General features: G+C 50.5%; 3 protein-coding genes across 3 annotated transcripts; 1 reads left to right on the top strand and 2 right to left on the bottom strand.

Moving 5' to 3' along the window:
* Nucleotide 1: 1 nt before the first annotated feature.
* EAH_00017140 (Coronin binding protein, related) lies at nucleotides 2–1,803 on the bottom strand (the record flags this gene model as incomplete). Its single annotated transcript, XM_013397687.1, has 4 exons — nucleotides 2–345; nucleotides 469–571; nucleotides 793–949; nucleotides 1,158–1,803. Coding segments are annotated over 4 exons (1,250 nt in total), but the record flags the coding sequence as incomplete, so codon positions are not given.
* A 657-nt stretch (nucleotides 1,804–2,460) lies between these two features.
* EAH_00017150 (FK506-binding nuclear protein, putative) lies at nucleotides 2,461–7,343 on the top strand (the record flags this gene model as incomplete). The annotated part of the gene is made up of 6 exons (XM_013397688.1): nucleotides 2,461–2,473; nucleotides 2,680–2,960; nucleotides 3,437–4,010; nucleotides 4,569–4,643; nucleotides 5,235–5,610; nucleotides 6,311–7,343. The coding sequence occupies 6 exons, from the start codon at nucleotides 2,461–2,463 to the stop codon at nucleotides 7,341–7,343; spliced, it is 2,352 nt and encodes a 783-aa protein (XP_013253142.1).
* Nucleotides 7,344–7,978: 635 nt separating this feature from the next.
* On the bottom strand, nucleotides 7,979–11,266 carry EAH_00017160 (Leucyl tRNA synthase , related; the record flags this gene model as incomplete). Its single annotated transcript, XM_013397689.1, has 8 exons — nucleotides 7,979–8,082; nucleotides 8,485–8,596; nucleotides 8,872–9,058; nucleotides 9,337–9,495; nucleotides 9,755–9,887; nucleotides 10,085–10,282; nucleotides 10,643–10,762; nucleotides 11,197–11,266. 8 exons carry the CDS (start codon nucleotides 11,264–11,266, stop codon nucleotides 7,979–7,981), a joined length of 1,083 nt encoding a protein of 360 aa, XP_013253143.1.
* Nucleotides 11,267–11,934: the final 668 nt, after the last annotated feature.

The following is an 11,934-nucleotide window of genomic DNA, read 5'->3' on the forward strand; positions in this document are numbered from 1 at the left end:
CTGCTGCTGCTGCCACTGCGGCTGCTGCTGCTGTTGCTGCCAATGAGGCTGCTGCTGCTGCCAATGAGGCTGTTGCTGCTGCCACGGGGTCTGCTGTTGCGGCTGTTGCTGCCACTGCTGCTGCTGCTGCTGCTGCCACTGCTGCGGCTGCTGCTGCTGCCAGTGCGGTGGCTGCTGCTGGTTTTGCTTCCACTGCTGCTGCTGCTGCTGCTGTGTTGAGCTTGCGGATGAAGGATGCTGCTGCATATGCAGAGGCTGCATACCATCATGCTGCTGCTGCTGCTGCTGCTGCTGCTGCTGTGCATTCTGCCGCTCTACTTCTTGCTGGTATTGCTGCTGCAGCAGCTGCACACAAAAACGCCGCAATCAGAAGCAAACCCTAAACCCTCATACCCATCCTTTGGTTATAGAAGGCTTTGTCTTGAGGGTCTAACCCTAAACCCTAAACCCTAAACCCTAAACCCTCACTCCCATTCTTTGGTTGTAGAAGGCTTCATCTTGAGGGTCTAACCACTCCGTTGGCTCCTCTTGAAGTTTTTTCCTCATGTACTCTTCTCTCTCTTTCTGTCCTCTGCAAACACCCCCAAACCCTAAACCCTAAACCCTAAACCCTAAACCCTAAACCTCCAGCATATTTGCACAAGCCCCCTACGCCTGCCATCGCTAATTAACCCAATAAAACAGTATCCTTATGGGCCTAAAATAGGCTTTCGGGTCTACGCTTTAGTCTCTTTAGGGTTTAGGGTTTAGGGTTTAGGGTTTAGGGTTTAGGGTTTAGGGTTTAGGGTTTACCTGAGTCTCCTCCATTCAAAGTAAGGCACATGAAGCACTTTAAACCCCATTCGAGTTAATAATCGGTGTTTTAATTTTGTATATGCGGTGTATATCTCAGTGCCGCTGTAAAAGTGCGAAGGCCCATCCACTTCTATGGCCACCGGACGTGCAGACCCTGCACCCAAACCCTAAACCCTAAACCCTAAACCCTAAACCCTAAACCCTAAACCCTAAACCCTAAACGGTAGAATGAGGTGGAGGAGGCGCAATGGCATATGAAAGGGGCCGCCAGAAAGAAGAAAAATGATACCAGTCGATGTACTGCATCCTAATGCAGAAAAGAGTTTAGGGTTTAGGGTTTAGGGTTTAGGGTTTAGGGGTACCTGTCGGAACGTTTCCGTTTTCATCTGCTAAGGGGCCCGCTAATTTCTTTGCTAAAATTTTAATTAAATTTTCTTTTTCTTGTCTCTGCTCTTCAGTTAGTACCTCCTCTTCAGCGTCACACAAATACTGCTGCTGCTGCTGCTGCTGCTGCTGCTGCTGCTGCTGCTGCTGCTGCTGCGGTTGCTGCTGCGGTTGCTGCTGCGGCTGCTGGGGCAGCGACGCCGAAGGACGCGTGGAATCATTCGTCAGGCTGCTAGCAGCAGCTGCTGCTGCTTCCGCTGCTCCCTGCTGCTGCTGCTGCTGCTGCGGTTCGTTTGCCGCTGCAGTGCTGAGGAGACAGCGGGAATACTTGTTGCTGCAGCAGCTGCTGCTGCTGCTGAGGCTGACACTGCGGTGTACCAGCAGCTGGTGGTGGCAGCAAGTCAGGAAGGCACGCCCAAAAGAAGGTCTGCTGCTGCTGCTGCTGCTGCTGCTGCTGCAGGTATTGCTTCGAATTGCTGTCTCTGCTGCAGCAGCTGCTGTGGCTGCTGCGCGCTGCCTATATGCTGCTGCCGCTGCTGCTGCTGCCATTTGCTTTCTAACAGCCGACCCAGCTGCTGCTCCAGTTGCTGCTACACAGCCTGCTGCTGCAGCAGGAGCGTTCATTTGCTCCAGCTCCTAAGGATCGATGCAGCAGCAGCAGCAGCAGCAGTAGCAGCAGCACCTGCTGCAGCAACACGAGAGACGGGGGGCTCCAGAGAGAGACTTCAGGTGTACATGCAGCAGCAAAAAAGTTGAAGTACTTAATAGAGCTGCTGCAGCAGCAGCGACTGCTGCATCTGTGGGGCCCCCCCCGCTCCGGCTGCTGCTGCTGCTGCTGCTGCTGCTGCTGCTCTTATGATAAGAAAGAAACCGAAATCTTAGAAGTATATCTGCTGCCTTTGTTTGTCTCACAAAACCCTAAACCATTAACCCTAAACCCTAAACCCTAAACCCTAAACCCTAATCCCTCGGGCGCATGCGGGGCCCATGTCTCGAGTGTATCGGCATAGGCCCCAAACCCTAAACACCTAAAGGGCTTCATCGTAAACCCTAAACCCTAAACCCTAAACCCTATACAATGTTATGAGGGTTTTCTTTTTTTCTCTCCTCTGAAACTCCAAACCCTAAACCCTAAACCCTAAACCCTCATCTGCTCCGTTTTCTTAGGGTCCCTGCTTAGGCTGCAGCGGCGAACCCTAAACCGTAAACCCTAAACCCTAAACCCTAAACCCTCGTCTTCCCCTAATATTGAATTAAGCTCTTACAATAACATCTGCCAGAATGTCCTTCTGGGGTAAGACTTGCTTCCCTGCTGCTGCTGCTGGTGTTGCTGCTGCTGCTGTTACTGCTGCTGCCGCTTGTTCTGTGAAGTAATTCATCTCAGGTGCTTCCTCTCTGAAGCCCCCGCTGCTGCAGTTGCTGCTTCATTTGCTGCTGTACTTGGTGCTGCTTCATTTGCTGCTGCACTTGCTGCTGCTGCTGCTGCTGCTGCTGCTGCAGGGGGGGTGCTGACCCTCGGCGGGGATCGTCTCCAATATCGATCCCAGGAGGGTCGCCTCCACTTGGCGCTTGCAGTGCCTATCTGTCCCTTCTACCTGGAGCAGCAGCAGCAGCAGCAGCACAATAACAAGAAGCAGCAGCAGCAGCAGCAGCAGCAGCAGCAGCAAAAGAAGCAGCAGCAGCAAGCCCCTACGTGGGTGCTGATGATGCAGACAAAACATTTTAGGGCTCCCATCGCCAGAATCAAGGAATTCAGGCAGCCCCTCAAGATGCTTATTTCGGTATGCTGCTGCTGCTGCTGCTGTTGCTGCTGCTGTTGCTGCTGCTGTTGCTGCTGCTGCTGCTGATGTTCTGCTGCTGGCGGTGTTGTTGCTGCTGTTGCTGTTGGTGCTAGTGGTTGCGTTGCTGCTGCTGGTGTTGTCGCTGCTCCTCGTGCTGTTTTTGCTGTTTCTGCTGGTGTTGCTGCTGCTGCTGGTGTTGTTGCTGCTGCTGGTGTTGCTGCTGGTGCTGCTGGTGTTGTTGCTGCTGTTGCTGCTGTTGCTGATGGTGTTGCTTCTGCAGCTTCTGGTGTTGTTCCAGCAGCTGCTGCTGCTGCTATTGTTGTTGCTGCTGCCGCCGGTGTTGTTGCTGCTGCCTTTGATGCTGGTGTTATTTTGCTGCTGCTGTTGCTGCTGCACCTGTTGCTCTTGCCTTTGCTGTTTAGGGTTTAGGGTTTAGGACATGGTGTATGAGTAATTGTCTGTTTTGTCTGCTGCAGGAAGACGCAGAGCTCTGGATTGAAGCAGCAGCAGGCAGCAGCAGCAGCAGCAGCAGCTGGGCCCTCCAACTCGCTGGTACCCTCGTGCCTTATGGACACCCCTGTAGCTGCTGCTCCGACGAGTGCAGCAGCAGCAGCAGCAGCAGCAGGAAGCGGAAGGTTGGGGAGGACCCCGATGAGGCCCCGCAGCTCGTGGACGAGCAGGTGTACAGACAGCAGAAACTGCTAAAGCAGCAGCAGCAGCAGCAGCAGCAGCAGGGTTCTTTATCTCTTCATTTAGCAAAGGAGACAGAACGAATTCCTTCTCTAGCTGAGCAGCTAACGGGGCAGAAGCAGCACAAGCCGCAGCAACGACCACCCCCTCTCTCGCAGCAGCAGCAGCAACAGCAGCAACAGCAGCAGCAGCAGCAGCACGAAGTGAGTCAAGGAGATGTTTATCGTCTGCCTTGTGGGGTAGAGTATAGAGTAATGAGGGTTAGCAGCAAGAAAGGCGGTTTGGAGTGTAGCAGAGGCAAATGTGTAGAGGTTTGTTATAAAGGGTTTATAGCGAAAACGTACAGATGTTTTGATAAAGGTAAGATAAAATTTTTATTTGGTGCAGCAGAAGTTATTAAAGGTCTTGAGCTCGGCTTAATAGGATGTAAAGAAGGTGAACAAAGACAAATATCTATTCCTTATAAATTAGCATACGGTAAAAAAGGTGCACCCCCTGCTATCCCCCCAAATGCAGATCTTATCTTCGACTGTATATGCACACAAATCAAACCCTAAACCCTAAACCCTAAACCCTAAACCCTATGTCTTACGGGAATACTAAGCATTAATAATGCAACTGTATTAATAATACAACACAACTATTATTAAGCAGATAAATGTTTTATTTCCTCAGAAATATACACAAATCAATCAAAATGCCCGCCCTCTTGCGGGATTAGGGTTTAGGGTTTAGGGTTTAGGGTTTAGGGTTTGGGATTTGGGATTTGGGATTTGGGATTTGGGGGTTTGTCGGCCCTCCAACAAAAAAAACAAACATTTAAGTTTTATATTCCGAAGCTATTCGCGGCGGAGGCTCCAGGCTTTGGCTTCGAGCCGGTCTAGGGTTTAGGGTTTAGGGTTTAGGGACTTGTACAAGGCTTACAATTGTTAGAGTTGAATGAAAATAAGGTGTTTAGGGATTTGTACAAACTCTTAGCGAAGAGTTTGGGGGGTAGAGTTTAGCGTTTAGGGTTTAGGGTTTAGGGTTTAGGGTTTAGGGTTTAGGGTCACTTCCTTCCCTCGGCTGTGATTGGGTTGTATTGGCTTCGAACAATTCCAATATGAAAGCCGTTTGACTTCTGAAATTTCCATTTTCTAGGGTTTAGGGTTTAGGGTTTAGAGTTTAGGGTTTAGGGTTTAGGGTTTAGGGTTTATCGTGGGTGGTTTTCCTTTTGAGTCTCCACACAAGCCCGAAGACCCGAGTCGGTTTAGATTAAGTCTTCTAGGCTGAGTGTTTATTGTTCGCTTATTTATTCACCATCGAAAAGAATAAAGGATTAGGATTAGGGTTTAGGGTTTAAGGTTTAGGGTTTAGGGTTTAGGGTTTAGGGTTTAGGGTTTGGCGAGAGCGCGTCGAGCATAGGCGGCGGCGCTCAATGGGGCTTCCGATCAAACCCTTGGGCTTAGAGTAGAGAGAAAAAGATAAAGGGTTTTTAGGTTTTTATTTAGGGAGTAGACTTTGCTTTGGTTGGGAGTTTAGGGTTTAGGGTTTAGGGTTTAGGGTTTAGGGTTTAGGGTTTAGGATCTAGGGTTTAGGGTTTAGGCCCTGTATGGAGCCCTATGGAGCCTCCACAATTGGTAGATGACCCTGGGGATTGTCCCCTAAGGTCTTCAAATGATTCATCATCTGATTCTGCTGCAGCAGCAGAAGCAGCAGCAGCAACAGCAGCACCAGCAGCAGCAGCAGCAACAAAACCTTCTGTTATGTTTGTATCTATGGAGCCTTTGAATGAGACATCATCAATGCTGCGGTCTCCTTCTTCTTCTTCTGCGTCTTCTTTGTCATCTGCTGCTGCTGCAGCAGAAGCAGCAGCAGCAGCAGCAGCAGCAGCAAGCGCTTTGCCTGTCCCTAAGGCTTGGCTAAGAGAACCTTCTCGTCTACGCTCATCTCGCTGCTGCTGTTTATTTTTCATCATCTGGTGCTGCCTTCTTTCTTTTGTCTTGTTTGTTTTGTCGCTTGTTGCTGCAGCAACAACAGTAGACTTTGTTGCTGCTGCACTGGAGATCGTTTGTGTTGCTGCTGTCGCCTACTTTGGGGTCTCTGCTGCTCTCAACTCCGGTTAGCACCCTGCTAATTGCTGCTGCTGCTGCTGCTACTGATGCTGCTGTTAATTGCTGCTGCTGCTGCTGCAGCTGCTAATTGCTGCTGCTGCTGCTGCTGCAGCTGCTAATTGCTGCTGCTGCTGCTGCTGCTGCTGCTAGTTGCTGCTGCTGCTGCTGCTGCTGCTAATTGCTGCTGCAGCTAGTTGCTGCTTTTGCTAATTGCTGCTACTGCTAATTGCGGCTGTTGCTAGTTGCTGCTGGTGCTGCCAACTGTTGCTGCTACTGCTAGTTGCTGCAGCTGCTAAAATTGCTGCTGCTGCTAGGGACTGCTGCTGTCGCCGCAGTCTCCTTGCGTTTCCCTTTCGGTCTCGCTGCTGCATTGCTGCTGCTGCTGCTGCTGCTGGTGATAGCTCTTGTTGCTGTTACTGCACCATTAATAGCTCTTGCTGCTGCCGCTGCTGCTGTTGCTGCTGCTGCTGCTGCTGCTGCAGACTGGAGAGGCGCTGGGGTGTACACGGCATTTGCAGGGCTGCTTGCTGTTCTGCAGCTTCTTTGGGTTATATTCTCCGTTTACAGTGTGAAGACATTGAAAGCAGATATTGCTGCTTCAGATTCTTTAGAGTCTCTGGTAGCAGAAGAGCAGCAGCAGCAGCTGCAGAAGCAACTTGTTGCTGCTGCTGTGCAGCTAGGCTTGTATCTGCTCTCTCTATCTTCCTATCTTGCAGCTGCTGCTGCTGCTTGGATCTTTAGATATAACATCATTCTTCACGGGCCTGGATCGCCTGCTGCTGCTGCTGCTGCTACAGGGGCTGCTGCTGCTGCTGCTGCTGCTGAAGTTGCTGCTGCTGCTGCTGCTGCTGCGGAAGACGGCGCTGCAGACCCCCAGGGACGCAGGCAAACCCAAAGAGCCACCGTGCAGCAGCAGCTGCTGCAGCAGCAACTCCAGCTGCTGCAGGAGGAACAGATGGAGCAGCAGCAGCTGCTGCTGCTGCGGCAAGAAGAGCTGCTGCTGCAGCAAGTAGCCAAAGGGAGATCCCCTTCAACAGCAGCGCGTAAGTCCCTAGCAGCAACATCACAAGACAGGGAAGCAGCAGCAGCAGCTGCTGCTGCTGCTGCTGTAGCCCGCAAGTCGCTTGCCTTTACAGAGCAGGGAAGAGAAGCAGCAGCAGCAGCAGCAGCAGCAGCCGCAGCAGCTCGGAAGTCCCTCGCCCTGTCTTCAAGAGGCAGCAAAGAAGACGCAGCAGCAGCAGCTGCTGCTGCTGCGGCTGCTGCTGCTGCATTGAGAAGCCAGCGTGCTACTATCTTCGGTGTAGATACACCCCAACGAAGCAGCGTGGCGCCCCGCCGCTCAACTGCTGCTGCTGCAGCTGCTGCTGCTGCAGCATCTGCTGCTGCTGCTGGAGCGCAGCAGCAGCAGCAGAAGCAGCAACAGGAGCAACACCGCAGGTACACGGAAGGTGTTCCGCTGCGTGCTGCTGCTAGGGAGCAGCAGCAGCAACAACAACAACGCAGATACACTGAACGCCCTACGCCCCGTGCTGCTGCTGCTGCTGCTGCTCCAGCAGCAGCAGACACGCAAAGAGACACCCGAAGAGAGACCGCAAGATAAAAGAATATCTTGTGCTGCTGCTCGCCACAGCGTTTGCTGCTGCTGCTGCTGCTGCTGCAGCGACAACATCAGCAACTGCAGCTGCAGCGGTAACAGCAGCAACAGCAGCAGCAGCAGCAGCATCAGCTTCTAGAGAGTTCTTTCAAACCCCCAGAGGCAAAAGACTGCACCGGGCAGGCCCCCCAAACCCTAAACCCTAAACCCTAAACCCTAAACCCTTCGGGTTTACCCTAAACCCTCACGTCTAGAGAGACACCTGAAGGGCCCCGTACAGACGCAGAGCTGCACCTCAATTTATGCGTTTAGGTTTAGGGTTTACGGTTTAGGGTTTAGCAACTTTTGTTAAAAGAGAGAAAACTACTGTTCTGAGAATTAGGGTCTCCCTTCACGCCTCAGAACTCCTAAACCCTAAACCCTAATGGCGAAAACCCTAGAGTGGTTTAAGAGGCGCTGAAGGCACACAAGGGTTTAGGGTTTGGGGTTTATAAACCCTAAACCCTAAACCCTAAACCCTCAGAAAGCTTGCAGTGCTCCCGAGTCCGCCCTCGGCGGTCTCTAGCCGTAAACCCTTACGCCGCTAAACCCTAAACCCTAAACCCTAAACCCTAAACCCTAAAAAAGGGTTTAGAGAGCAGCTAAGCAGAACAAAAGAAAACAGAAGGTCTCGCTGGCTTCGCAAGAAGACGGCAGTTTGTGGTGTCTAAGGGGCTGGGGTCCTCGCTGCTTCGGAATTCAATCGCTGCAGCGCAAACCCTAAACCCTAAACCCTAAACCCTTAACTCGAAACCCTCCACGTGAAGCCCCCCGTGTAAAGACAGAAACAAAAGGCTTCACTTCCGCCCCAAACCAAACGCCAAACCCTCACCTCCTAAACCCTAAACCCTAAGCATCAACTCTTCTTGCAGCTGATGCTGTAGCAGCAGCGACACCAGCAGCAGCAGCAGCAGCAGCAGCAGCAGCAGCAGCGAGACCACCAGCAGCAGCAGCTACATTATCATCCGTAGCAGCAACATCGGCTAAACCAGCAGCAGCAGCTACATCATCATCAGCAGCAGCAGCAGCAGCAGCGTCAGCAGCACCACCATCAGCAGCAGCATCAGCAGCAGCAGCAGCAGCAGCAGCAGCAGCAGCAGGAACTCACACTGAACATCCAATGCACTCATTAAAAACGATTGATGGGTCTTCAGCAAATCTTCTTCGCTAAAAGGCAGCTGCAAATTCAGAGCAGCGGCGCCGCAAACCTTCAGCTCGTCCTGATACACAACACGCAAACCCTAAACCCTAAACCCTAAACCCTTAACCGTCAATCCTAAACCATAAGGCCACATAAGCCGTTCATCCTTAGCCCCAAACCCTAAACCCTAAACTCCAGATCCTACACCAGAAACCCTAAACCCTAAACCATTATCTCTAAGTCATAAACCCTACACCCTAAACCCTGATCCACAAACTCCAAATAAAACGCCTATGGAAGCCGGAGTGCCTGCATGCTGCTAGGGTTTAGGGTTTAGGGTTTAGGGTTTTGTACCCGCATTTGATAGGAAGCAAATGCCATTGCTTCTTTCTTTTCATTTGGTGTTAAGTCCTGCAGCTCTTCAGCATTTTTTAAATAATTAATAAAATCAGGAGGGGCTTCAACTTGGCCCTGAGCATTCTGCTGCAGTGGGATGTGCTGCAGCAGCTGCAGCACCATCTGCTGCAGCTTGTTATACTCTCTAGACAGCAGAAAAACAAACAAAAACAAACAAAAACAAACATAAATAAAAAGAAGCAAATAAAAGAAGGATAAATAATCATAACAACCACACATACACTGCAAAAACACCAGCAAAAACGCAAACATCCAACTCCTGCTTCTCTTGCTGCTGCTGCTGCTGCTGCTGCTGCTGCTGCTGCTGTGGTTGCTGCTGTTGAGGGTGGTGCAGCAGCAGCAGCAGCTGTTGCTGCTGCTGCTGCACTGCCGTGATGCGGGAGTGTGCTGCTACTGGCGTACTTGGCGATATATACAACTGCATGCGTCAGCTTCGGCAGCTGCTGCTGCTGCTGCTGCTGCTGCTGCTTGCCCTTCTTCCTGCCGCCTGCTGCTGCTTGCATTGTCTTTTCCTTCGCACGCCGGAAGTCTTCAACGCTGGAGAACAAAATTTGGAACTTCCTGAACCGCAAATAAACCCTAAACCCTAAACCCTAAACCCTAAACCCTAAACTATGGTATCCGGAAACTCTAAACCCTAATCCGAGGGTTTAGGGTTTAGAATTTAGGGTTTGGGTCCTCCGCCAGGGTTTTGCCGTCGCGTGTTAAATTTACAGTTTGACGTTTTGTTGTTCCAGAGTAATGCTTTAGGGTCTATTGTCTAGGGTTTAGGGTTTAGGGTTTAGGGTTAAGGGTTTAGGGTTTAGGGTTTAGGGTTTACCGGTGTAAGACTGGATCGTAAGGCAGTTGGGGCCACTCTGCATCAATCACCAAACCCTTTTTCTTTAAAATGAAGCTCCAGATATATTCGCAGATGTGCGGAGCAATCGGCGAGAGAATTATAGCCTGAACCTCTGAAGCAAACCCTCACGCAACCAAACCCTAAACCCTAAACCCTAAACCCTAAACCCTAAACCCTAAGTGCGAGGTCCGAAACCCTAAGCCCCACTCAACTGGGTGGGAAGCTGCATCGTCTGAATTGCGCAGCGGAGGCGATTGAACGCTTGCTGATCCAAACCCTAAACCCTAAACCCTAAACCCTAAACCCCACCTAGCCAGGTGTTAAGGAGGTCTTTGTGCATCTTGTCCTTCTCCACCAGCTGTCTGTACAGGTCTCTCTTAATTGCAAGTTCATACAAACTAAATTTTAATGCTTCTCTAAACTGGAGAGACTCGTAAGCAGCAGCAGCAGACATAACGCAAAGCCCCATTTCATTCTTAAACAACTCGTCCGCCGCATTCAACGGGCCTGCACACAAAACCCTAAACCCTAAACCCTAAACCCTAAACCCTAAACCCTAAACCCTAAACCCTAATCCGCTCCCCACTGCAACCGCCAAGTCTCAGCGCTGTATCGTGCAAAGCCACATCACAAATTCAGGATTAGGGTTTAGGGTTTAGGGTTTTTAGTGGGGCTGCCCTTGTCTGACGAGGGGATGATCAGACTAGGGTTTAGTGTTTAGGGTTTAGGGTTTAGGGTTTAACGGCCTTGTCTAAGATGGAGTGTTTTCCTCTGCAGACTCTAACACGAGGTTCTCTACCGCTTGAGTGTTTAGGACTTAGTGTTTAGTGTTTAGGGTTTAGGGTTTAGGGTTTAGGGTTTAATGACCTTCTCTAAGATCGAGTTTATTTTCAGCAAAGTCTGAGGCGAGGTTTTTGAGCAAGAAGAGACGCGTTACACCGCTATTTGCTGTCTCTCTTTGGAAGTTCCCATCATCGAGGGAGTCTCCTAATAGCAAAATAAATATAAATATAATATATAAATATAAATATATAAATATAAATATATAAATATAAAACAAACAAGTAAAACAAACAAAATTAAACACACTTCACCCGTGATATACTAAGCACCATCAGCAGCAGCAAATATAACACCGAAAGCAGCAGCAGCAACAGCAGCAAAAATTGTAAAAGCAACAGCAATAGCAGCAGCAGCAGCAGCAGTAAAAGGAGTAGCAATAGCAGCAAGTTGAGCAGCAGCAGCAGCACTAGCAGCAGCAGCAGCACTAGCAGCAGCAGCAGCACCAACTACAGCAGCCGCAACAACAACAGACCAACTCCAGCAGCACCACCACCACCACCAACACCAGCAGAAGCAGAAGCAGCAGCAGCACCAGCAGCAGCAGCAGGTTTGCTTGCCTGCATCGGCGAAGGCAATACGCGTCGCATCAGCGGAGAAGAGTTTAATTGACTCCTCCAGTGTAAGGAAGTTTCCTAAACTTTTACTCATCTTCTCGCCATCCACTAACACCATTCCATTGCATGCAAATGATCTAGCAGCAAATAACAGCAGCAGCAGCAGCAGCAGCAGATAGGGCAGCTGATATACGGGTGCACGTGCAGAGAGAGCAGCAGCAAAAGGAAATCCAGAGCAGAAATAACACGTGCAGCAGCAGCAGCAGCAACAACAACAGAAATATCGACAGAGGGAGAGCAGCAACAACAGACAAAGCAGCGGCAACAAGTATAGCAGCAGCAGCATCAGGTGCAACAGCAACAGCAACAGCAACAGCATCACCAGCAGCAGCAGCAGCAGCAACAGCATCACCAGCAGCAGCAGCACCACCACCACCACCACCAGTGACAGCAGCACCAAAACCAGCATCACCAGCAACAGCAGCAGCAGCAACAGCAGCACCAACACCAGCATCACCAGCAGCAGCAGAAACAGCAGCAGCAACAGCTGCAGCAGCAGCAGCAGCAGCAGCAGCAGCAGCAGGATATGGAGTTACCTGGGCCATAGGTCTTGTCTATTTTTCCAAATTGCTGCATGCGTGTAGAGACAGAAAGTCAGATGATTAAAAATTAAATCTTTGCCGCTCACACGCAAATCCAGAGGGTACCAGTAAGAAAACTCAGACCGTAAACGCTGCACACATAAACAAATAAATAAATTAA

Source organism: Eimeria acervulina, genomic scaffold (assembly GCF_000499425.1).
Source record: "Eimeria acervulina Houghton genomic scaffold, Eah_scaff109, whole genome shotgun sequence".
NCBI lineage: Eukaryota > Apicomplexa > Conoidasida > Eucoccidiorida > Eimeriidae > Eimeria > Eimeria acervulina.